This window comes from Magallana gigas, chromosome 7 (genome assembly GCF_963853765.1).
Source record: "Magallana gigas chromosome 7, xbMagGiga1.1, whole genome shotgun sequence".
NCBI lineage: Eukaryota > Metazoa > Mollusca > Bivalvia > Ostreida > Ostreidae > Magallana > Magallana gigas.
Window position 1 is genome coordinate 8,659,421 of NC_088859.1, and position 26,173 is coordinate 8,685,593.

The 26,173-nt window shown below is 31.6% G+C and overlaps 3 protein-coding genes and 1 pseudogene across 3 annotated transcripts; 3 read left to right on the forward strand and 1 right to left on the reverse strand.

Annotated features, from left to right (window-relative positions):
- Nucleotides 1-364: 364 nt before the first annotated feature.
- On the forward strand, nucleotides 365-2,351 carry LOC136270359 (prostaglandin E2 receptor EP4 subtype-like; annotated as a pseudogene).
- Nucleotides 2,352-5,363: 3,012 nt separating this feature from the next.
- LOC105320129 (prostaglandin E2 receptor EP4 subtype-like) lies at nucleotides 5,364-6,883 on the forward strand. The gene is made up of 2 exons (XM_020064052.3): nucleotides 5,364-6,491; nucleotides 6,665-6,883. The coding sequence occupies exons 1-2, from the start codon at nucleotides 5,718-5,720 to the stop codon at nucleotides 6,881-6,883; spliced, it is 993 nt and encodes a 330-aa protein (XP_019919611.3). The 5' UTR covers nucleotides 5,364-5,717.
- A 2,865-nt stretch (nucleotides 6,884-9,748) lies between these two features.
- Nucleotides 9,749-11,470, forward strand: LOC105320228 (prostaglandin E2 receptor EP4 subtype-like). The gene is made up of 2 exons (XM_034456000.2): nucleotides 9,749-10,741; nucleotides 10,924-11,470. The coding sequence occupies exons 1-2, from the start codon at nucleotides 9,935-9,937 to the stop codon at nucleotides 11,164-11,166; spliced, it is 1,050 nt and encodes a 349-aa protein (XP_034311891.2). The 5' UTR covers nucleotides 9,749-9,934; the 3' UTR covers nucleotides 11,167-11,470.
- A 2,701-nt stretch (nucleotides 11,471-14,171) lies between these two features.
- LOC105320130 (prostaglandin E2 receptor EP4 subtype) lies at nucleotides 14,172-18,410 on the reverse strand. Its single transcript, XM_011417935.4, has 2 exons — nucleotides 17,322-18,410; nucleotides 14,172-16,088 (listed from the first exon to the last, which is right to left on the reverse strand). Exons 1-2 carry the CDS (start codon nucleotides 18,105-18,107, stop codon nucleotides 15,765-15,767), a joined length of 1,110 nt encoding a protein of 369 aa, XP_011416237.3. The 5' UTR covers nucleotides 18,108-18,410; the 3' UTR covers nucleotides 14,172-15,764.
- Nucleotides 18,411-26,173: the final 7,763 nt, after the last annotated feature.

The window sequence follows — 26,173 nt, forward strand, 5'->3', positions numbered from 1 at the left end:
TATTAATCATGTAATGACTATTCTGGTTATCGCGCTTGGTATGCTTAAAATCAAGGATTAGCGTTGTTTAGGATTTCATTCTAGTTTAAGTTTATTGAAGTATTATATCCCTTGATGATACGAATACAATAAAAATCTCCAATCACGATCAAAATTGGCTTCTGTGTTTTTAGCTCACCTGAGCTGATAATTTCACAGTTCTACAGTAATGTTTTTTAGTGGTCAAATTTAAGTAAACCATGAGCAGTGAGTGAAGAAGATAGGGAAGTACTATAGACTTACCCAGAGGTATATATTAAGATAATGACAAAGATATCACCTATCAATCCACAAACAGTCGTCAAAATGAATTTCACGGAATCAAAAATCCTTCGTCTCTAACATCACACAGTACAAGGTATGGAAATCCGTCATGCATCCAGTTTTGCAATTTGCATGGGGCAATTTAATCGCTTTGATTGTTCTAGTGAAGACAGTCAAATCTCATAAATGGAGACCCTTCTATAGGTTTGTTGGAGGTCTGGCTCTCACGGACGGAGGAGGATTCTTCTGGAGTATCCAACAGTTATGGTTAGGTATGCCACGGACTTTACCTATGACTACCCTGAAACTCTTTGCAACTACAGCTCTTTTATCTTTTCACTTTTGTTTACTTCTTCAGCTATGATTGTGTGTGCAATGTCCTTAGACCGAATTTTTGCAATTTTTTATCCGTTGAAATACAACCACATCTCTCAGAAAAGACGGCAAGCGAACATTACGTTGATTTCCATATGGCTCGTTGGAGCTTTGATTTCAAGTCTTCAGCTTATGGGACCTTTTTAACTACTACCCTGGCTCCTGGTGCTTTCTGAAATTTGTAAGTGAATCAACAATGAACAGGGTCAATACGTTCATCTTTTCTTTGTTTGGTCTATCCATTCTGTTGACAACGATCTCGTTAAACTTGATAGTGATAGTGACCGTCTATAGAGGAATGAATTCAGTCAAAAATAAACAAACTGAAAGACGAAGGAAGAAAAACGATGTCTTCATCATCATATTTGTGATAATTGTTGTATCAGCTTTTGGCGTGACCTGGGCACCACTCATGGTAAGCTGTTTATACTGTAAAAAAAAATATTGCTTAGTGAAAAGAAACAGGATTTTTGTCAGAAAAACTAATTACTCTTGAACATATTAAGCTCTTTGAAGCTTTCTACTTTATTTCCCACCAAAATTGTATTTTTGAAAATCCTTTTATGCAGTCATGCAATTCCTTTTATTTTTGTTACTCAGTTCACGATGCTTGGTCATGCTGCAAAAGAGATTCATGGGAATGGCACTAGGGAACTGATGGTACTTATATTCGCCGTGAACAATGCCATGATAGATCTATGGATTGATATCCTTCTCAGGAAAGAAATATTTATTGCCATTAAAAGACACTACAAGGGTCTATGCAAAAACTTGTTCGGCAAATCTGAAATTCTTACAGTTTCATATTTATCACAATCTACACGAAATAAAGCATGTCTATTGATCTGTTTCGCAAAATTCTTCCGCAGATTTCGTCAGATAACAAGAAAAATTGATTTTCTACTAAGTGTTGTATACATTTTTATGCAATAGGTTTTGACATATCCTTTTATTTGAATATATTTTAGTCCAGTCCTAATATAAATTTGTTATTTTTCATCATAATAAATTATATAATTTTAATTCTTAAATGGAAAACAGATAGGCAATAAATTTTATCTATACTGTTCAAATAACGTACGTCTGACTCAATATGATTGTAATTAGGTCTTTCCACCTTTCAGGTGAAAGACCTTTTGATTTCTTTATGTTTTTTCATCTTCTTCTTTTTTTCTATTTACCACGGGATCAGTTTTTGTTATTAGAATTATTTAAACAGATTAAACTTTATGTAATTGCTCATTAAAAGTTATGGTACCAATTGACTCTGTGTCAAAAAACTCCGAGAGCTTACAGAGTTATTGCCCTTTGAGAAAGAAATGGTTGTTATCGCTTCGTCTCTGAAACCATAAGAGATAGAGACTTGGAACTTTTACCAATGTCTTCAGTACAATTAGAAGGTTCTTTAATCTATTCATACCGAACGGATCTAAGGCCCCCTTCTAGAAGTTACTGCCCCCGAAAGTATTTAGATTTACATAAAATCACTTTTTTATACTTTTCATAGAGACTTCCGACCACTTGGAATAGAAGCGTCTACCTTGGCCGAACAGAATGACGTAAAGGTCAAAGGTCCATGTCATTTAGAAATCTGTTAATTAATGAGTTTTTATATCTCTTTTGTTTAGGGTGGTAGAGAAAAACTTTTTCATGGATGTAGTAGTAAATCTTAAGACATTTAAAAATATAGCCCCCAAGCTCACACTTTTGAATAATTACAGAGTTATTGCCCCTTTTATACTTAATACTTTTTATCGCTACTCCTTTAAAACCATAAGAGATAGAGACTTGGAACTTTTACCAATGTCTTCAGTACACTTAGAGGGTTCTTCAATATATTCATACCAAAAGGATCTAAGGCCCCCTTCTAGAAGTTATTGCCCCCGAAAGTATTTAGATTTACATAAAATCACTTCCAACTTTTTAACTATCTATTGTAGAGACTTCTGACCACTTGGAATAGAAACGTCTACCTTGGCCAAACAAAATGACATTAAGGTCAAAGGTCAAGGTCATTTGGAAATCCGTTAATTTATGAATTTTCATATTATTTGAAATACAGTATTATTGTAAGAGTTTCAATAGCTTGCTCGATTGCGCAATAAGGTATTCATTTTGGTCAGCAAGGTATCACATCAAGTCCAATGAAGCATTAAGATATATATTTATATGATATGCTATTATACCAATGACATGTTTATATGCAATTGTAAATTGAAAATGTCAAAATGAAAAAGATTATTAAAAAAGTCCTGTGATTACTCAAGTGGAACTTGTATTTACAGTCAATCCATTCATTTCTTACAAAGACAGCTAGCCTCTAGAACACTCTCCTCTATTATTAGGTTTTCTGATATTATGCTTGTGTAAAGACTATTCTCTTGGTTCAGTTTTGTTCAGGGTAATTGGGAAAAAAAATCAGTAAAGTAATTCAATAGATGTTTACTATATACAACATAGATTTCTTAAAGAAATGGCTTGAAATAGAAAAATTCTCTTAATTTTAAAATCATTTATGGCTTTGTGGTTTTTCCCATTTTATAGTACAACATATAGCGTAGGTATAAAAAATTGTGTATACCTTATTGAGCAGTCTAGCAATTCATTAAAAAATATCAAGGTGGAATGACCTTTAATTGTTTGAGAACAATTAGTTTACTACTTATACAATAGAAATCGTTATTGCACAATGATTTTACGCAATACAAATATCGTATTTTTAAATTCAAGCCAGAAAGACAAGTTTCAATAGTATTAATCATAAATTGAATATTCTAAATTCAAAGAATTGTAAGGCAATATCATAATTGATAAATCCTTGGGAATGTAATACTTATTTATTTGCCAATGGGTGTATATATATATATGTGTGTGTGTGTGGGGGGGGGGGGTGATTAAAGGATACAGACCTGAAATATAATTTTTTATAGTCCGATTTGTCGACTTATTCAGCCAGAGAGGTACTTATATTACTAGTACCTCCGTATGAGTAAAACGGCGTCGAAGTAATATATGTCGCCTGGATGTTGAGAAAGATCTTTTTGTGATGCTAAGGATTCAGAACATTTCTTTGGTTGCAGCAAAAGCTTCAAGAACTGCAGATCTGGCATGGAAAATCAAATACCAGGAGACCCATTCTAAAGACTAACTTAGAAACTGAGGAATTCTCTCTTTCTCTCTCTCTCTATCTTTCCAAAAATTTACTTTCACTACATAAGAACTGTATAATACAGAATAATAAAATAGTTAAAAGCTCTCTAAGTTGATTATAAACACATGTACAAGATATATAATGTATGTACATATATGTGTCGTGAAAGTGAAAAATTCTATAATTAAAAAAAGAAAAGAAATTGAAATCTCGTGGGTTTCTGAGGAGTACTAGTACCTTGGTAAACGTGTGCTCAGTGACTGGTTGTATTGAGTTGAGCCGGTTCAACATTACATTCAGGTCACAAAAACAGAATAGTTAATTCAAAAGCTCTAACATTAGGCTGCTGTATGGAAAAGGCTAATATTGGCTGCGCCTGCTGTCTAATCTTTTTCAATGTTATATTGAATGAAATATTGTTTTGATAAATAAAATTAGGCTGCTGTGCTTATATTGCTGCTGTAATGGTATTTGTCTTTCCAACGACATCAAGGCGACAAGTTGGTGTCTCAATCCTTTTTATGCACATCAGGTATTATATCGTAAACAAGCAAGGTTCTGAATATCCAAAAATATTTACATAAGAGGACAGTACTAATACTTTAAAATGTTCAGATACGAAAGGAATTTGTTTTTCTCTTTTAAATAAATTATATATTTTAATGCGATATTATCATACCTTTTCTTCTTTTCCAAGTTTTTAAAGTTTAATTTGAACTTGTTGAATTCCTTATTCATTTTATTAACATGATTTGTCTGTTAAACACGTGTCCGATTTTTTTTCACAATTTATTTGCCATTTATACCACATTGAGGTCATTTTAATTGTGTTGTAAATAAACGATAACCTCCATGCCGATCATTGATTTGAAAATCATTCAGTTATGAGCTATTTATGAAAAACTAAAATGGATATCGTGTTTGTCTTCGTTTTGTAATTTGTAAATTTAAAAATTACACATTACACATTAGAAATGAAGAGTACAAAAAGTTATACAATACATTTTAAATTTTTTCAATAACTATAGAAATTATACCACGCAAATGAAAAATAATGCAACAAGAATTTTAGATATTTTTCAATTCAGATGGAAATTATGCCATTTAAATTGCATTTCTTAACTTAAATTCTGTTAATATTCTTCAATTGAAATACAATAAGCCAAACATATACCTTTTTCCTTTTAAATCAACGCGAAAAGATATCTGATTTTAGTCGGTGAGTAAATCAACTTTAGCACAGAACATTTGTTGAAATATAGGAAATAAAAGAGAAAAATACTTTCATTTTGATCACATTCCTTCTTGGTCGGTTGGTCAAAGTCAAAATATGTCTTATAAAAAGTTCTATAATGTTTTTAACGTTAAATTAATAATTTTTATTATCGCGAATGAAAAAACAATTCTTTGTAATTGAAGAATTTAATCATCATATTTCTAAAATCATGTAATGACTTTTCTCTGCTATCACGTTTGATATGGTTTATATAAAGGACGCATTATGCTTTGGTTCTGATTTCATTTATTAAAGTTTTTATGTATCGCTAGATGATGCAAATGCAATAAAATATCTTTAATTACACTCGAAATTGTTATGATTAGTTTACTGTTACCGTGGGATCATTTCATATCTTCAGATTAAATATTCGCGGACAGTCCAAAATAACTAGTTCGCGGGGACATAATTTCGAGGGTATCCATTCCAACAACTGACAAGCTTTTGTGTATATAATTGCTTAACCAATGTTTGGGAAGAAGTAAATGTAGGGATGAGGTAACCCTATGAACAATGAAAATTCCATAATTTTACAGTAGTGATTGAAGTGGACTTATTTATGGAGAAGATAGGGAAGTTTTCGGGACTGACCCAGAAGTACAAATTAAGATAATGACAGAGATATCCCCTATCAGTCCACACATTGTCGATAGAATGAATGACACGGAATCCAACTCCTCTGACGTGAACCTCAACCAAACCAAGGTTTGGGAATCTGCAGTTCCTCCTGCCTTACAGTTTGCCTTGGGCGTTGTAGCAAATTTGATTACTCTTGGGCTTCTGGTAAAATCAGCAAAATATCACAAATGGAAGCCCTTCTATAGGCTTGTTGGAGGTCTAGCTCTCACGGACGGAGGAGCGATTCTTCTGGTGTATCCAATAGTGATAGTTAGGTATGCCACGGACTTTACATATGATTTTCCAAAACCCCTCTGTGACTACAGCTCATTTATTTATTCATTATTGTTTACTTCTTCAGCTATGATTGTGTGTGCAATGTCCTTTGACCGTTTTTTGGCAATTGCATATCCGTTTAAATACGACCACATCGCTCAGAAAAGACGGATGGCGAACTTTACGTTGATTTCCATATGGCTCGTTGGAGCTTTGATTTCAAGTCTTCAGCTTATGGGACTCGGTGAAAGCTTTATCTACTACCCTGGCTCCTGGTGCTTTATGGAATTTGTAAGTAACTCTTTGTTTGGTCTATCCATTCTGTTGACAACCATCTCGTTAAACTTGATAGTGATGGTGACTGTCTGTAGAGGAATGAATTCAGTCATGAATAAACAAACTGCAAGACGAAGGAAGAAAAACGATGTCTTCATCATCATATTTTTGATAATTGTTGTATCAGTTTTTGTCGTGACCTGGGCACCACTCATGGTAAGCTCTTTGACTGTACAAAATATTGCTTAGTGAAAAGAAACAGGATTTTTGTTAGAAAAACTAATTACTCTTGAACATATTAAGCTCTGTGAAGCTTTCCATTTTGTTTCCCACCAAAATTGTATTTTTGAAAATGCAGTCATGCAATTCCTTTTATATTTGTTAAACAGTTCACTATGCTTGGCCATGCTGGAAAATGGATTCATGGGAATGGCGCTAGGGAACTTATGGTACTTAGATTTGCCGTGAACAATGCCATGATAGATCCATGGATTTATATCCTTCTAAGGAAAGAAACATTTATTGCCATTAAAAGACACTACAAACAGTATCATACACCTCGCAATCTACACCAAATAAATCAAGTCTATAGACAAACGAATCTTTAGATCTGAGAGAAATGTTTTGCAGATTTTATTGAATAACGAGAAATATTGTTTTAATACTTGTATACTTTTTATGTATTAGCTTTTGAGATTTCCGTTTAATTGAATATTTGTTGCTTAATTCATGATATGGTGTTGTTGTTGTTCAACATTATTTAATGAATGATTTAAATTCTTGTTTATGTTAAGATAGACTAGGAAATAATATTTTTTCATATGCAACTCAAGTTACATACGTCTGAATTCATATGCTGTAATTTTACACAATTATTTTACGCACTAGAAATATCATTATTTTGGATTCATTTTCGAAAGAAATGCCAGACAAACACAATTTAGTAATATGTATCATACATTAGAAACAAGATACAACTGGCAACTGGCATGGCACGCACTTAAATGTTATATTCTTCACAATTTGATTTTAGAATTCATCTTAATTTGTCAAGGATTAATTGATTTATGCCAAACTTTCACAAGAGATATGTGGTATGAATTTGGTGTGATAAATAAGCGCTGCATTTAATGTAGTTAGATCTTAGTTGGTATATAACTGAATAAAAGTCCATCAAATAAGAAATACGATATGAATAAAAACTTCAGTACACAGGCCAAACTACGTACCCGGCAGGTTTTTTTTATACTGGAGAGTGAAATGTTACTTGATGTTGACAGTCCTTTACCAATGAAATAGGTCATTTAGAATACTAGTAATAAAAATACGACTTATTCATGGTCAAAATAAAGCAAGTACATGTTGAATGTAACTGTAGGTTAAATTGAATTATCAATAGTAATACAGGGAAATGTTCAACTGATGACGACGAACAAAATGCCACAATCTTCCGTATTCGTTGTAGTCTTCATTTTTTTTAAATAATGTATAAACTTCTCTGTTCTCGTTGCTTTAAATGATATTTTGTTGCCTTTTCTGACATACACTATTTCATTGGTAACAGATGTAAGGCTTTATATACACGAACACGGACACAGAAACCTGTTTTTATTTGAATTGACAAAACGTATTTAATATACTCCGGAAATGACAGTATTATTCATAACCATTTAGGCATACACGCCCTAATTACAGATCCGGCTAAGTGACCGCCAATAAAATTAAACACACATAATATAGAATTGTATCATTTATAAAAACATTACAATATTGTTAAAAAACTCTATTATTATAATAGGTACCAAAACAAAATTACGTTTGGATATTATAAGAAATAAAGTGTTTCAACTGTATAAAACTACCTTCAATTTCAAATAATGCTAGCAAAATACACTTCTTATGCGACAATTCTATTTGGTGATTTTTTTTAATTACCTGCTTTAAAGTAGATAACGTCTATTGTGTGTTGTGCACTGGTGTTCTTTTATTGACTAGCCCTATTTGAATTGACTCTCTAAATGAGAGTTTGTATTTGCTGAAATAACACAGTTTAGCTAATAAACAAAATAAATGATTTATCGAATAAGCATTTACACCACAGTACATATGACATATGTTTAATTTTATGTTTACATATATAATAATAGTATAAAATTATTTTGCCATGATTTTATCTTTTAAGATTTGTTCTGATGTACAGAAAATATTTACATACTATGCTTACGCAATAAAATTCTATTTTTGCTTTTAGTTTAATAAAGGTGATTGATTCATCAAATCTGATGATCTGCAAGCATATATATTCACTATTTAGATTTAAATTTAGCAGCTATTTCACCGAATACCCGAAAAAATTCAAATACAAAGATACGAAGTGCTTATAATATGCTTTAGAACGTTCAGATGCGTCAGGAATTTATTGATTTCCTTTTATACGATTCTGACTGCAACATTATCATACCTTTTTTTTTTATAATCATTAACATTGGAGTTAAGATCTGAATTTTTTTTTATTTACATGTTATTCATTAATTTGATAAATTCACTTCAATATCCAATGTAAAAAATCTATAACTAATCTCTACAAGAGAAGCAACCAAAGATCAATCGCCTTACATTTACAAAAGGTTCCTTTAATGATAAATATCGTTAAATGTGAGTCAAAGTTTTGTCACAATTTATCATTTCTGCCATATCAAATATGACAAAATTCGTTTCAACGTTGCTGTGAATGAAAAGAAAACTGGCTTTTAAACTTGCATCTTGATTTGAGAATAATTCAATAATTAGCTAATCCTTTTTTTGTTAACGAATGTAATATTTGTTGTCGTTTTGTAAGAGAATTACATGATACAAAAGAAAAATTTATACAAAACTAAAAAAAATATTCAATAAAAATAAAAAATTTACATATAGACCATTAGACAGTACAAAAAGGAAATTATTCAATACATATGGAAATTGTACCATACAAATGGAAAATTATACAGTATTAATGGATATTATACAACTTAGACTGAAACTATAAAAGAAAATAATAAAAAAAAAACTATTATACAAGTTGCTTATTTTATTTTAAATAAGATAATGTGTTTCATTTTTAATTTTTATGGCCAAACTTTTCTTTTAAATTAACGCCCCAAGATATCTGTTTTATGTTTGTGAGTAATTCATCTTAAACAGCAAAATAACATTTTTTTTTAAATTGGCAGGGATACAGAAAATACCCAACTTGAAAATGTACAAGATGTCTTTTTAAAACAAAAATCTTTTTGTTCAAAGTCAAAATATGCCATGTAAAGCACTGTATTTACGAATAAAAGAACCACTTGTTTGTAAATGAACAATTTATTCATTATATTAATCATATAATGGCTATTCTGGTTATCTCGCTTGATATGCTTAAAATCAAGGATTTGCGTTGTTTATGATTTCATTCTAGTTTAAGTTTATTGGAGTATTATATCCCTTGATGATACGAATACAATAAAAATCTTCAATCACGATCGAAATTGGCGTTTGTTTTTTTTTTAGCTCACCTGAGCTGATAATTCCAAAGTTCTACAGTAATGTATGTTTGGAGTGGTCAAATTTAAGTAAACCATGAGCGATGAGTGGAGAAGATAGGGAAGTACTACCGTGAGGTATATATTAAGATAATGACAAAGATTTCACCTATCAATTCACAATCAGTCGTCAAAATGAATGTCACGGAATCAAACTCCTTCGTCTCTAACACCACACAGTACAACGTTTGGGAATCCGTCATGCCTCCAGTTTTGCAGTTTGCATGGGGAGTAGGTGGCAATTTAATCGCTTTGATTGTTCTTGTAAAGACAGTCAAATCTCATAAATGGAGACCCTTCTATAGGTTTGTTGGAGGTCTGGCTCTCACGGACGGAGGAGGAATTCTTCTGGTGTATCCAACAGTTATGGTTAGGTATGCCACGGACTTTACCTATGACTACCCTGAAACTCTTTGCAACTACAGCTCTTTTATCTTTTCACTTTTGTTTACTTCTTCAGCTATGATTGTGTGTGCAATGTCCTTTGACCGTTTTCTTGCTATTGTTTATCCGTTGAAATACAACCACATCTCTCAGAAAAGACGTCGAGCGAACATTACGTTGATTTCCATATGGCTCGTTGGAGCTTTGATTTCAAGTCTTCAGCTTATGGGACTCGGTGAAAGCTTTAACTACTATCCTGGCTCCTGGTGCTTTCTGAAATTTGTAAGTAAATTGACAATGGACAGGGTAAGTTCGTTCATCTTCTCTTTATTTGGTCTATCCATTCTGTTGACAACCATCTCGTTAAACTTGATAGTGATAGTGACCGTCTGTAGAGGAATGAATTCAGTCAACAATAAACAAACTGCAAGACGAAGGAAGAAAAACGATGTCTTCATCATCATATTTTTGATCATTGTTGTATCAGTTTTTGGCGTGACCTGGGCACCACTCATGGTAAGCTCTTTTACTGTAAAAAAAATCTTGCATAGTGAAAAGAAACAAGATTTGTGTCAGTAATACTAAGTACTTTTGAACCTTTAAAGCTTTGTGAAGCTTTCCATTTTGTTTCCCACCGAAATTGTATTTTTGAAAATCCTTCTATGCAGTCATGCAATTCCTTTTTTTTTATAACACAGTTCACGATGCTTGGCCATGCTGGAAAATGGATTCATGGGAATGGCGCTAGGGAACTGATGGTACTTAGATTTGCCGTGAACAATGCCATGATAGATCCATGGATTTATATCCTTCTCAGGAAAGAAACATTTATTGCCATTAAAAGACACTACAAGGGTCTTTGCAAAAACACGTTTGGCAAATCTAATATTCATACAGTATCATACACCTCGCAATCTACACCAAATAAATCAGGTCTATAGACAAACGAATCTTTAGATCTGAGAGAAATGTTTTGCAGATTTTATTGAATAACGAGAAATATTGTTTTAATACGTGTATACCTTTTATGTATTAGCTTTTGAGATTTCCGTTTACTTGAATATTTGTTGATCAATTCATGATATGGTTTTGTTGTTGTTCAACATTATTTAATAAATGATTTAAATTCTTGTTTATGTTAAGATGGACGAGGGAATAATATTTTTCATATGCAACTCAAGTTACATACGTCGGAATTCATATGCTGTAATTTTACACAATTATTTTACGCACTAGAAATATCATTCATTTTCGAAAGAAATGCCAGACAAACACAATTTAGTAATGTGTATCATACATTAGAAACAAGATACAACTGGCAACTGACATGGCACGCACTTAAATGTTATATTCTTCACAATTTGATTTTAAAATTCATCTTAATTTGTCAAGAATTAATTGATTTATGCCAAACTTTCGCAAGAGATATGTGGTATGAATTTGGTGTGCTAAATAAGCGCTGCATTTAATGTTGTTAGATCTTAGTTGGTATATAACTGAATAAAAGTCCATCAAATTAGAAATGCGATATGAATAAAAACTTCATTACACAGGCCAAATTACCCCAGCAGGTTTTTTTATACTGGAGAGTGAAATGTTACTTGATGTTGACAGTCCTTTACCAATGAAATAGGTCATTTAGGATACTAGTAATGAAATACGTCTTATTCCTTGTCAAAAGAAAGCAAGTACACGTTGAATGTAACTGTAGGTTTAATTGAATGTATCAATAGTAATACAGGGAAATGTTATACTTATGACGACGAACAAAATGCCACAATCTTCCGTATTCGTTGTAGTCTTCATTTTTTTTAATAATGTATAAACTTCTTTGTTCTCGTTGCTTTAAATGATATTTTGTTGCTTTTCTGACATACACTATTTCATTGGTAACAGATTTAAGGCTTTATATACACGAACACGGAAACAAAAACCTGTTTTTATTTGAATTGACAAAACGTATTTAATATACTCCGGAAATGACAGTATTATTCATAACCATTTAGGCATACACGCCCGAACTACAGATCCTGGTAACTGACCGCCAATTAAATTAAACACATATAATATAGAATTATATCGTTTATAAAAACATAATTTACAATATTGTTAAAATACTCTATTATTAGTCCCCTACCGCTTTTCACCGGAGGGGGCTATAGCTTTCCTCTGCGTCCGTCTGTCCGTCTGTCCGTCCGTCTGTCTGTCCCACTTCAGTTTTCCACACTTTTTTTCTTTATGCGTTTGAGAAATAATGTGAAATTTGCTGAACAGCTTCAAAATCTCAAACTACAGGTCAAGTTTACACTTCTGTAACGTCTGGTTGACGTATTTTCGAGGACATTTTTTATATTCCAATTTTTTAATGTTTGGGTTCGTTATCGGGTTCGGTGTGTATTGAATAAACGAGGAAAGTATATAGTCAGTAATAATATCGTGCATTACCTGGACCGTTCCTTTTATTGTTTCTAACAAACAAACAAGTTCTGTAAAATAGTGTCAAGCATTGTGTTGTTTTAATCGACAGGGTGTTTTGTATTATTACAATCGGGTTCGTTATCGGGTTGGTCTGTTGGTTCGGCATGTTCTGCATAACAGTGCATTGTTTTCACAAATTTCTACAAACCGGTAGGGGACGTGTATTGCTTATGCAATATTCTCAGAATGCTTGTTATAATAGGTATCAAAACAAAACTACGTTTGGATATTTTAAGAAATAAAGTGTTTCAAATATATTAAACTAACTTCAATTTCAAATAATGCTAGCAAAATACACTTTTTATGCGACAATTGTATTTGGTGATTTTTTGTTTAAATATATGCTTTAAAGTATAACGTCTATCGTGTGTTTCGCACTGGTGTACTTTCATTGACTAGCCCTAATTGAATTGACTCTCTAAATGAGAGTTTGTATTTGCTGAAATAACAGTTTAACTAATAAACAAAACAAGAAATCATATTGACGCAAGCGTCAAATGGGCCGCAAAATATATAATTGTTGTATGAATCATTGGTTATTTACAGAAAAACACACCACATAGAGGAAAATAAGAATTGGTTGTACTAATTTTTATGGTAAATTTTAATATACTTTCTGCAACTTGTTTTGAAGTTTAACATTTTACTATTATCACAAAGAATCGATTTCGTTACTGTAAGCATTTCTAACGGAAATTGTATGATCATTGCCATAGTATGAAGTAGTGGAGAACACAATGATTTGTACATTACTCTAAAAACAAAGTTCAACTCATCATTTAAAATTTCTCTTGGAGATTATGTATTTCAAACCATTTTGGGTTTTTTGTTGTTGCATTGTATTGAATGAAAACTTAATGCATTAGCTAAATATATGATTTCAACGGACCTCATAATAAAATAAAAATGGATAAGTTCAAATTTTCCAGTGAATTCAAATTTTCATTTCTGTCATATTCTTGCGTAAATAATTAATATAATGTCATTTCATGATATTTTCTACCACATTTTACATGGAAATATGATAAATACAAAAGTCATTTTATTTGACACGACACATTGAAATTAAAATATATCATTTATATAAAATTTAATGACATTCAGGTCTTTAGTATTTCAGGTCTTTAGTATGTCCCGCATACCGTTTTGAAAAGAATGAAAAACTCCGAAATTTTCCGAATAGATTATAGTCTCGATAAAAACGCGCCAAATACGACAATCTATTAAGTATGACCTACTTTTCATTTACGAGTAAGACAAAAAATATGTGATATTTTCTAAAAGGCATAAAACATATTTCTACATACAAATTTACTTTTAATTCATAAAAATAAGCATAGTGTTAATTCTACTAAAAATGAACTATCCCGCAGAAACGCAGTAACAATATTTAAATGTCTATCAAACAACGGACCGCCTTCCGGCGGCCCGTAATAAATGATTTATCGAATAAGCATTTACACCACAGTACATCTGACTATGTTCATTTTCATTTTTACCCATATCATAATAGTATAACATTATTTTGCCATGATTTTGGTATTTCATGTAATTGTATTTGCAACTGAATTTAATAGCATGACAAATTTCACCCACCATCAAATTATGGCTAGCTACTAACACCATATATTTAAAAAATAAAGAAAAGGTCTAGCTTATATTTGGTACACTGTCCTTTCTTTTTTTATCTGGATTTGAATTTAAAAGATTGTATGCATCCATTGTAGATAGTGTATAGGAATTTACGGATAACTTGGACAATAACATCTTATGAAAATCTTACAACATTTTTCCCATTATATATTAATTTAAAAACAATTAATTATTATTTTTTTAATTGAGTACTTTACAAAGTAATATATACAAAGGGGGACTATATACAACGCACATGGAAATAAATACCAAAATGCTCACACATATATCATAAAACCAATTATTTCTACATTGAATAAAAGCAATGACATTTTTACAAACCAGAAGACTTTCTCAAAAAAGATTTCTTGATGCTTATCGTCTAAAAGCTTTTAATAGTGTGTCAAAAAAAATTCAACCTCATTATAAAGTGACACGTTTAATTCGATATCAGATAGACATTTTCCAATAGGTCTGAATTCAAAAAAAGCAAACAAACAATACAAGCAAACACATAGTAAAGTTAAATTACAAAGTGCTTTTTAAAATCTGTTTTTAAAAGAAAGGGCTTATTTTTTTTTTACACATTTTGTCGCTCATAAACCAAATCCTGTATCGAAGGAAATCAATAGATAAACCCTGCGTGCGTAAAAAAAATAATTGGCAACATGACAGGCATCAAATTAAGAGCAAATACAATATACAGAACAGATCAACGATATCACTGAAACGCTTATTTGATTGCTAAGACAAAACAATATAACACAATTTTTTTTAATTTTCAGATATTGGAAATAACAAGGATTGAAACACTCAGAATTATAGATATGTCGTTATGATTTTAAGGTTGGATTGATACAATTGTTGATTTCTGTTCATTTTGATCTCTTTCAAAAGCATTGGTCTTAAAATTTAAATGTACAATGGTCATTTAATTTCGCCACACATTCTATTGGTGTTATCAGCCGGAATTAAGGAGACTGGGCGGTCAACAGTTTGCCTTCTGATATGTTTAAAAACTTTTTAATATAATACATTTAGCCATAAACTATTATTTAAATAAGGGAATTGAAAATAAAATTGAAAATATACAAAGCATCTAGCCCTCTTAGTTTCCGTAGCCAGTCAGAAACTAACCTAACAAGGAAACAGGAAACCGATCTGTTTTGTCGTTGATTAAAACCGTCTTATATACATGTATTAATTCATATAAAAACGATATAAATATAAAGATGTTTTGTCTGCTAAAATGCTGTCTCCATTTTAAATTCCTTCGTCTTTAGAACCATAGACGTCAATTACGTGATACACATCATCCAATGAAAGAACTCTTCCCTATTCCAAAACAAAGCAAACGTTATTTTTGTCATACAACATACAATCATATAGAGTTGCAGTTTCACTATATAACTAAAATGCAAAATTCTTTTTATGACTGTGCAGTGTTGAGAAGCTCTTTAATTTCAGTTGTGGTAGTGTTTGATTCTGTAGAATTCATTTTCTGAAGTCTCTGCTTGGAATTTAGGGCTTGGAGACGCATGCTCCCTGATAGACTTTCCGAGCTTGCCGGTGTAACAAAAACCACACCGTATCGCTTTTTCCGGTAAAATATGTAAATTCTAGTGAGCATTTCTTTTCTGAGCAGTATATACAGCCATGGATCGAGGATTTGATTCCATGATGCCATTCGAAGAGCCAAAAGGTCTGTTTTGTAGTTTGGTCTGGCACCAGACGTGTTGATTAAAACACGAATCTGTAAACAGAGCATATCGGACTAAATATAGCATATCCAATAATAAAGAATTTTAAATCATACACCTAACAAATCTTCTAAGTGTTCATCCTAATAAATAGAATAATTCGAAAATTACGATATAAAATAATGTGAAATTTTCAACTTTAAATAACCAATCTGTCTTCACATCAATAGCACAGATATATTGAGAAATTACCAATTGAAATCAAAATCTGCTGTTCATTTCGTCGTCGATTTTGTTTTAAATAATAAGCAATCTGAATAAAACGAAATTATTTTCCCTTGTATAAGTGTAAAGTCATTTCCATCGGCAATCTAAAACAAATCGAAAGCTCTGCACCAAATTCATCAAAACAGAAAGTGTTTCTGATATCCAGGTCAAGATTTCGGGTGGCAACCAGAGGAAAAAATCGCTTCATCATGATTCTTAACCAATCAAAAATTAAATGAAAACAAGTTACCTTAACGGCAAGACAAAATTAATGTGTATTTCATATAGTAAAATCATATATTAGGTAACACACTTAGAACTTTGGACCAGTATATAGAAGTTTGTCTTTTTAGTTGATTATGATTTTTTGAATAAAAAATACCTTACTTTCTATTCTCTGCACGTATAGTTTCACTCATGCTTGTCATAAAAAAATTATGCAAAACAACTGCAGTATGTTGAGAAGTTTTGTTGTTTAAACTTTAATTGTTTTGTTTTTTTACACAAAAACTTCATGAAAATTTGTTCAGGATATGACAAAGCTAAATCCTGTTTAATCATCTAGTCAACATATTGCTTAAGCCCGTTTTGATGTATGACACCTATTAAATTTAGTTTTTCATCGCAATAATTTTTACCCATAAGCATGTATTGAATAGTAAAAAACAACATTATCAGAACAACATTAAACTTGAATAAACATCAGGTAATGGTATTGAAGTACTATCTATGTGCAATGTGACCCGGGAATTCCTGTCATCATCCAAAATGGAAGACGTTACAGCTGTATATATATGTAACATTTGATGTTAGAGTTCTTTTGAAGATGGCAATATAAACTACAGCTAACTTCTCATACAAAAAGTATCAAAAACAAAACATAGACCACGATATTAATAATTCTCGTTTAGATTAAAATGAAACAGGCACTCTAATTAGTCTATTATCTTCGAGTAATAAAATGGATCAAACGATTCTCCGAAAAAACACCCACACAATTTACCCTAGAATAACCTTACCATAAGCGGCATCCAACATACAGCGTGCACAATTAAAATGGCAATTAGGAATATCAGAATGAAGATCTCGTTCTTTTTCTCCCTCTTTTTTCCACGTGCACTTCGAATGCTCATGCGGCGTGTGTTTATCGTTCCCCTGCAAACAGCATAAAGAACAAGACAGTTGAACGTAGACGAGACGATGGTGTTAAGTATTCCCAGTGTTGCATATAGGATCGAAAATGCTCTGTCTGACATATAAGTTCCATAATAGTCAAAAAAGCACCAAGTGCATGGGAAATGTCGTATATTTCGCCCAAAGTTCATCAACGGCATTGAGGCGATGAGGGCAGCAAAAACCCAAACTCCAACTAGCATGAGGTGAACCCGTCTTTTCTTTTGAGAAATGTTGTAAAAGAACGGATACCAAACAGCTAAATATCTGTCTAGTGACATGGCGCTTACTATAGTAAGGGTCCCCATGCTTGCAAAAATAAGCATGAAGGACAAATAATCGCAGACTGGTTGACCCCCTGGCCAAACAAAATGGTTGTCATAAACAGCAAAGGCAACGGGGGACGTGGACAAGATTCCAAACAAGTCTGAGGACGCGAGAGCTCCAACAAGCCTGTAGAATATCTTCCATTTGTGATGGGCAGCATTGCGAACTAACATTACAAGGGCCAGTATATTTCCGCTAACCCCAAGCGTAAACATCACTGCAGATTCGACAGGAGACATGGTCTTAGCCAGTTTCATCGTCAGGTTAGTAAGATCCTGTGAATAGCAAAATTCTGCCGCCATCATCTAATAGCAATATGTAAGAGCAAAATCCTAGGCTTTCTGAACAAGCTGTCTGGGTATTACCGGTGAAGTATGTTTTCTTTATATGCGGTTGAAAGTTTTAAGAAAAGCGACCGGACACACCGGTGTTGCTACGACGTCCGGTAAAGAAATCAACTCATCTTTTACAAAGCACAAATTGAGTGGTTTGTTCCGGGTGCTATCGATTTAAGACCTGTCATTGATTGAAGTATCTATTATGGTAAAAAAAAATGCACAGAGAGACGACTTGTAGCCTATATTGCAGGTTATACAGTAAATACAGGAAGAGAAATGAGCGATGCTATGTAATATCTGCCGTTATTTCTAGAACAACGACAATCATCCTAAATATTACATCTAAATATAGCATGTTTGTTTTATTAGTGAGAAGACTGCAAAAAATTAAATGCAGAGTTTTAAGAGGATGAAGTATTGATCTCAAAAGAAATATTCAGGTGATGTAACAACGTATACTGTTTAATACAATCGTTTCCAATGAAAACTACAAAGAGAATAAAGCAATATACTACAGTATACAACTTTTCTTTTAAATCGGTTTAAGGGTTTGCTATCAAAAATTTGTTATAGCATTTTGGTAGAACCAAACGATACAGAAAATTATCAATTCAATTTGAATTAATGTTTTTTTATTTAACATTCAACTGTCTTTATTAGCAATTATTTAAATTTCCCAGTGTCTTTGTCCGTAATAACACTACGAATCGATATTGTAATAATTAATCCAATGCATTTCATCAATGACTTTTTTAAAGTAAATCATACAATTGCTGAAAAATGTATAAATATACATGTAAGTAATACAGACTCATTGTCTGAATATTATCATTTCATTTGTATTTTCAGGAACAACATTAAAAAAGAGAAATTTTTGAAGAAAAAACCCAATTCCTTTAGTATATTTCAGGCACGTAGCATCGTTTTTGAAAGAGAGTGGGATCAGACTCAACAAAAAAAAATTGACAGGTCAAACAGAAACCAAAAAACAAAAACGAAAAACCAAATTCCCAAAATCATGAAAATGCCAATGTGTAAAGGGTAATTTTACACCAATAACTTAATTTTCAATTATTTTTTACATAAATATTTTATGTGATCTCAAAAAAGTGGGGAAGGGGCAACTCCTTCATAATTCACTTTTTTATATGTAAATTAAAAAAAAATTCTTTGCTGCAACAAAAAGTGGAGGGAACAGGCCCCCCTGTTGTTATGCGCCTTTATTTCCTTTATATAGTTTGTTTGAACTACGATTGCTTGTAAAAATATCTATTCGAAGATTTCATATTGAGTGTCACTCTATTGGTGGTACAGACAGCTTGTAATAACTAACTGAACTCTTTCCAGGATATCATGTTAAGAGGAGTTTCAATCTGAATGATGCAACCTTTAAGTAGCATGTTGTCCTAACGTGAGTGTCGAATTGATTTAACCATTAAAACAAGCTGAATGTTTTATTGACCTTACTAACAGATATTGTGTTTTATTATACCTCTGTGAATATTTTCTATGTCAAACTACAACGAATAAACTTCCTATTCTATCTAACTGTTACAGTCGTTGTTAAATAATTAACGAAAACAAAGATTCCTGCATGGTTCGTTTGATAAATTTATTCTGACACAGTTATTTTCTAACACTCGTTATGTATAAGCCCTAAAAGATCATAAAACAATAATATAATTTATATCAAAATATAACAAGTGCAATATATGTAATTCCGTCAAGATGATATTTTTACATTATCTTACTATAATTGTACTTTGAACATTTTAGCGGGAGGTAACTCTTATCATATACATGAATTACATTTTTCCAAAATAAGTCATAAAAATATATTAATTTAGATAAAAATATTCAGAAACACTCTCACATTTCTATGGGAATAGACTCGTTACACTGAATGCTTGGTGAGATAACATGAGTGACATTGACATCGACTCTGTAATTTGAACAGAATAATTCTAAAATGATTTATTACTAAAATAATCTAATTGATCTTATAAATGACCAATTTAATCAAATATCTGGTCATCATAAAATTGTTACATACAGTTGATTTGAGAATCAATTTATACTATAATAAAGAACCAAATATTGTATAATCAATTCTGTACTGTATATTATATTAAAAAATATCTCTATTTATTTATTTAAATCAACATTTTACTTTCTCTTACATAACCATGAAATAGTTTCCATGCTATCTGCCCATGGTGAATAGTCTTCGAAGCTATTCACCGGTGGCATTCGATTTCCCTCCTTTTTAAACTCAGAACATCTCTGACGTAATCCGATCGCTACATGAAATTCAAAGTCTGTTAACTCTAATTTGTTTATCATGAAAAAATTGCATCGCAGACAAATAAAGTTTTCTTCGGTATAATAAAATACCTACGACAATATTTGCTATCCTCCTTATAGATAGTAAAAAGGTATATGATATATCCCCGAGTACCCAAACTCCGTCACCATAAGCAGAAAACCTCCTGCGTTTCTCTGTAAATTATTTTTGTGGTTTCAATCATTTGCAATCACTAAATATAATCTGAAACAATATAATTTATAAAATTATTTACAAAAATATTTTATTTTTATCCAAATAAGCCCTCTGAATACGACGTTTATCACGCGTGCTTATTTTATCTTATGAACCTAACTCCGTCACCCACATGCTCTGTGATATGGCAGGGAATGAAGACAGATTAACAATTTAGTTAAAACTCCATTTGTATCTAGGCCAAGTTATAATAAGTAAAAATAGTGCATACAATTTAAATTGTATTTTAATTTCATCGAAATGAAATGATCGCCAGAATAAAAAATAGGTCCATGTAACAACAATCACAATGGCCTTTTCAGAATGCATGGATGCCGTTTGATTTATGTCTTTACATATTTCAAATATTTTATATCATTAATTAATATATTACTTACTATATTATTTATTTATTACATTTTTAGAAATGTAGCATTTTCTAAATAGCGATATACCGGATATATCTATACCCTGTATAAGGCAAAAGTATCGGCACGAGCGATTTGACGTTATCATCAAGAGTAGTGCATAAAGGCTATTGCAGACTGAAAAAAATGTATTAATTACCTTAATCAAAAATGTATTACATGTGAAATGTTTCATCTTGACCTCTCTAAAAATGGCTGACCACCGTAAATGATCGAAAGGGCCCGCATGTCAGAAATATCGGTACTTTAGTGCACCCATGAAAAAGTTTTAGCTGATTTCACACAATTAATGGTGCATAAAATGAACAAGGTTTAATTCTGTTATTTTTTGACACATTCTTAAATTTAACCGTTGCAAATTGTTGACCTTTGATTAAAGATTTTTGACATGTAAAAAATGACATCATAATGGCATTTGATTTTAAACGGCGAGGAGTCTCCCGAAAGTGACGGAGTTAGGGTAGTGACGGAGTTAGGGGGCTATGCTTGATTTACATGGTGACGTCATCATTTCGTCATCATATTGTAAGGATTTAAGGCAATAACCGCAATGATAATGAAGCTTATTCACACGCACTATAGTTCGAAAATCTTCATCAAACATTTAACGTAAATGGTACGTACGTAGCACTTTATATTGACAATAGAATGTTTTATATTTTATTATCATAAAAAAACAAATACAATCACTTCGACGAGAGAAAATCATTGGATTCCATCCAGAGAAAAACAGTCCCTGGCGGACGGTCTACTTAAAATTGCTACACTCAATGATTATTTAAATCATGAGGAAAATATATAAATGTATAAACTTTTTTTGTGTTTTGTTAGTTTTTAAAATGTTTTTTTTTATACTTTCATAATCTATTTACTTCATTCCAACATGAATTTACGGAAACGTTTTTCTCATAAGTCTGATGTGCTTTACATGTATAACTATTTGAAAAAAATCGGGTTGACACGCCGAAGAGTTACAGTTCCTCAAACACAAAAACTTCAATGGGCAACAAAACCTTTCGCTAGTTTCCAACTGAAATTTATATCATTCTCTCTTCGGACTAAGTGCAAAAAATTCCACCATTTTACTACTGAGGACGTGGTTGTTCTTATCATGTACCTTCTGAAGAGTTTTTAGAAAAGCCCTGTAGCATATTAAGCCAATCCAGGGTGACACAGCAAGTTCATATACAGGTGAGGACATTAACAGACATCAGTTGAAAAATAGAAAAAAAATTAAAAAGTTCCACTTTTTTCCAGTTAAATTTACAGCATTAAAAATGATGCTTGTGTCATTTCTCGATTGCACCAGGCTCTCTATTTGATTGCTGACTGTTACCACCCGCCATTGTAAATCAACTGCATGTTTCACCATAATATAGATCAGTATGCCAAGCCACACAACAATAGCAAGTCTAGGCAAGCCGAAGTTAATACCTTTATTTTTAATAGAAATGAACCTGTATAGATTGCATAATGAAAAACTTCTTATGATGCAATTTTTTGCTATTTTATACATGGATATACATCTCATATATCTTTGGAAACAAATAAAAAGTCATAACTGTAAGTTTCAAATCAAAGGAAAAATCTGAACCATCTATTTTTATTCAACACGATCAGTTGTCTAATAGCTATTTTTCTTTGGAGAGATATGCAGATGTGAATCAAACTACGTTTCCAACTTGAGTTGAAATTTTATTTAAGTTGAGGTGCCTAAATAATAAACACTGATAAACCGCATGATATGGGGATAAGATCTAAAGAGTAATGCTACTGATTATGACTGTAAACATTAGACCATGACAAACACTTTCAATTATTTTAAACACTTATTCTACACTCAAATCATCAAAATAATATAAAGATTGTGCTAGATAATAATGCTAGTTCAAAAGAGAAGAATTTACATGCTTCTAAGTTATAGTTCCATATTTATCCATACATGTCATATGATAGATCATTGCTTTGAGAATTTTTTTTATTATTTAGTTTATATCTGTCATACGGGATATTTACTATTCTAAATAAATATCCCATAGGAAAATAATAAATCTTAAAGAAAAATTTCTTCGAGGAGATAGAGAAAATCTTTCGGATAATTTTTTTTAATCCAGTAAAAATTTCATTACTAATAATACAATTTCTTCCAACAGAAATTTTATTTTGAGAAAAATAATTAATTTTTTCCACCTGATAGTTACCTTCAGTGTTTTTTTTTCAAATTCTATTGAAAAAATTTAAAGTTTTCAAATTATGTGTGTGTGCTTAATGCTACTTATTGATAATGAACTTTGCGTTTTACATTTCTTGCCATCATACCCAGTACAATTTGCAAAATGTTGAGTTGTTTTCTTTTGAGGAGAGATGCCAAAAATTAATATAATTTGAAAAGTCAAAGCACAAGAGGAATAATGAACATCTTGAAAGTGGATTTTTATACAAGTAAGAGTCATTGCACTTTGCCTAGAAATTGATCGAAACAAACGCTAGATGACCTGGTTTTTCCTCAAGAGATAAATAAAGGTATTTTTTACAGAAGATTTGAAACAATATGATTTCAAGAGAAGGATAACCAAGAATGTTTGCTGCAATGGTTTTAATTTCTATAGGATGAAGTTTCATTTCAAACCAATAGAGGGTTATATTTCATTTATATAAGGCCATTTGTTTGCATTTTAGATAACCTGGAGTTTTGTTAAAGTCAAAGTGGTAAAATTTATTAATTATTAAAATTTAGACACTTAACATCGTTTTTTTAAAAGTGGGGTTGGGGTTTTACACCTACCCAAAATCTTGACAAGCAAAACAAAAATGTTTACGATTAGCTAAAGAGAATGATGACGAATCTATTGAATCAAATGAAAGGTAAATTTATGCTTCCTAAAGGTAGGAATTTATTGATACAGTAAAAACATTTCCTATAGAACAACTTAAAGGTAAAAAACAAAAAAAACAAATTAGAGTGGGTTGCAATTGAAAATTTAAAAAAAATAATGAAAGGATTATCATCAAAGAAGCAGACAACGTTATGTCTTCCTGCACTAGAAAATAGTTCATACTATGAAAAATAACTAACATATGAAAGTATGTCAAAGTTCAGAGTTATACAAGAGACACTGTGGATCAATACTACCCCTGAAAAAGTCAACCCTGAATCAATTTTGTTTCATTTGATGTCACCGACCTGTATTCTAATATTCCACATTGCCAAACAATGATGGCTTATTGTAATCGAGAGGTTTGAACTTACATCTTATTTTAATCCCATTTTATTTATTGTATTATAAATTAGCCATCATTGTTGGACAATTAAAGGATAGTTGTAACTTTCCGGAGGAGGAAAACTGGCTGTGGTTCACGTCCTTCAGTCATAGTGAGTCAGAACAACTACCGTCGGTTAACCCAGACAGACGCAAATGCTGGTAAGTGGTCTCTAGTGGAGAATATGAAAAACAAAAGGGATCAACTTCAGAGACATTTAACAGAGGAGGAAACTAATCTAAGGACCATTTGCATAGTCTGATATTAAGGATGTATTTGTCAATGAATGAAAAAGAAGACATTTTGAGAAATTGTTTTCATTTACGTACATGCATCTCTCTCTCTCTCTCTTTCTCTCTCTCTCTCTTTCTCTCTCTCTCTCTCTCTCTCTCTCTCTCTCTCTCTCTCTCTCTCTCTCTCTCTCTCTCTCTCTCTCTCTCAAGTCACACATGTTTGTCAAAATCAACAGACTCCGGTCAGGTCAATAGTGTTGTCTAATCTCATTTACGTATTTATTCAAACTTCCTTTTAGTATTTACAACAATTTTCGAAGGGGAAACTAATCTAAGGACCATTCGCATAGTCTGATATAAAGGATGTCTTTGTCAATGAATGAAAAAGAAGACATTTTGAGAAATTGTTTTCATTTAAGTACATGCATATCTTTCTCCCTCTCTCTCTCTACCTCTCTCTCTCTCTCTCTCTCTCTCTCTCTCTTTCTCTCTCTCTCTAAAGTCACAAATGTTTGTCAAAATCAACAGACTCCGGTCAGGTCAATAGTGTTGTCTAATCTCATTTACGTATTTATTCAAACTTCCTTTTAGTATTTACAACAATTTTCGTAGGGTCAAAATTAGTTAATGCTACACACTTTTCATTTTGTAGATAAAAGATCATTTAAATGCTCTAAATAGTGTAAATGGGTAAAATATCTAAAAGTGTCCTAAGCATATATACTTTTTTTGTTTTACAGATGTTGACTCACATTTGTTTTATAAACTGTTTTTTAAGACCACTTTAAAATGTTGGAGGTCAATACACTTATTATCATCGTTCCATTGATGAACGTAGATTATCGGGATATAAGCATCAACGACCCTTCCGAACATACTAATTCTAGTTCTAGAACTGGATATTTTGTTCTTAATTTTCATTATCAGAAAACAACATTTTTATCACGAATAAAATGTTTTTAATAATATAATTTTACATTCTGTGGAAATTGTCCAGATAAATCAAAAGTTTGATAACAGTGTAAATTATCGAAGTTTATATCAGAAAATTTTGATTTGTCTAAGACTTGTCACATGAATTAACGAGATGTGCATATTTTTGTTAACGACCTCAAACCAGATTTTCAGCAAAAAGAGTCAATGTCATCTTAAAATTGTTTTGAAATGCTTTCTGCTCTATCCCGAATACTAATTGTAAGTCATGAATTTTCTTGTTAAATAGAAGAAGTAACCATTAATTGAGATTCTTTCTTGTTGAAAAATTCAACAACGTATTGCTTTTCTAAACTGTACAAAAATAAAACAAAATCAGCATTTTAGAACAATTTTTGTTAACAACTTTACATTAATATCTTAATAATACTTCACATCTTATGTCTAAATGCAAAAATTCTAATTTTATGATTTACAAGCACCTGTTTTGGGGTGATTGTTCAAATTAACAAATGAAACGATAAAAGGGATGATAAATACTGTGGTTTCATAAGTATTCAAGGGTTTCAATTTTCGTGGTTAAAGTGAAAATCAGTTTCAAGGATACGTAAATTTGTGAATAATGAACCTATCAATACA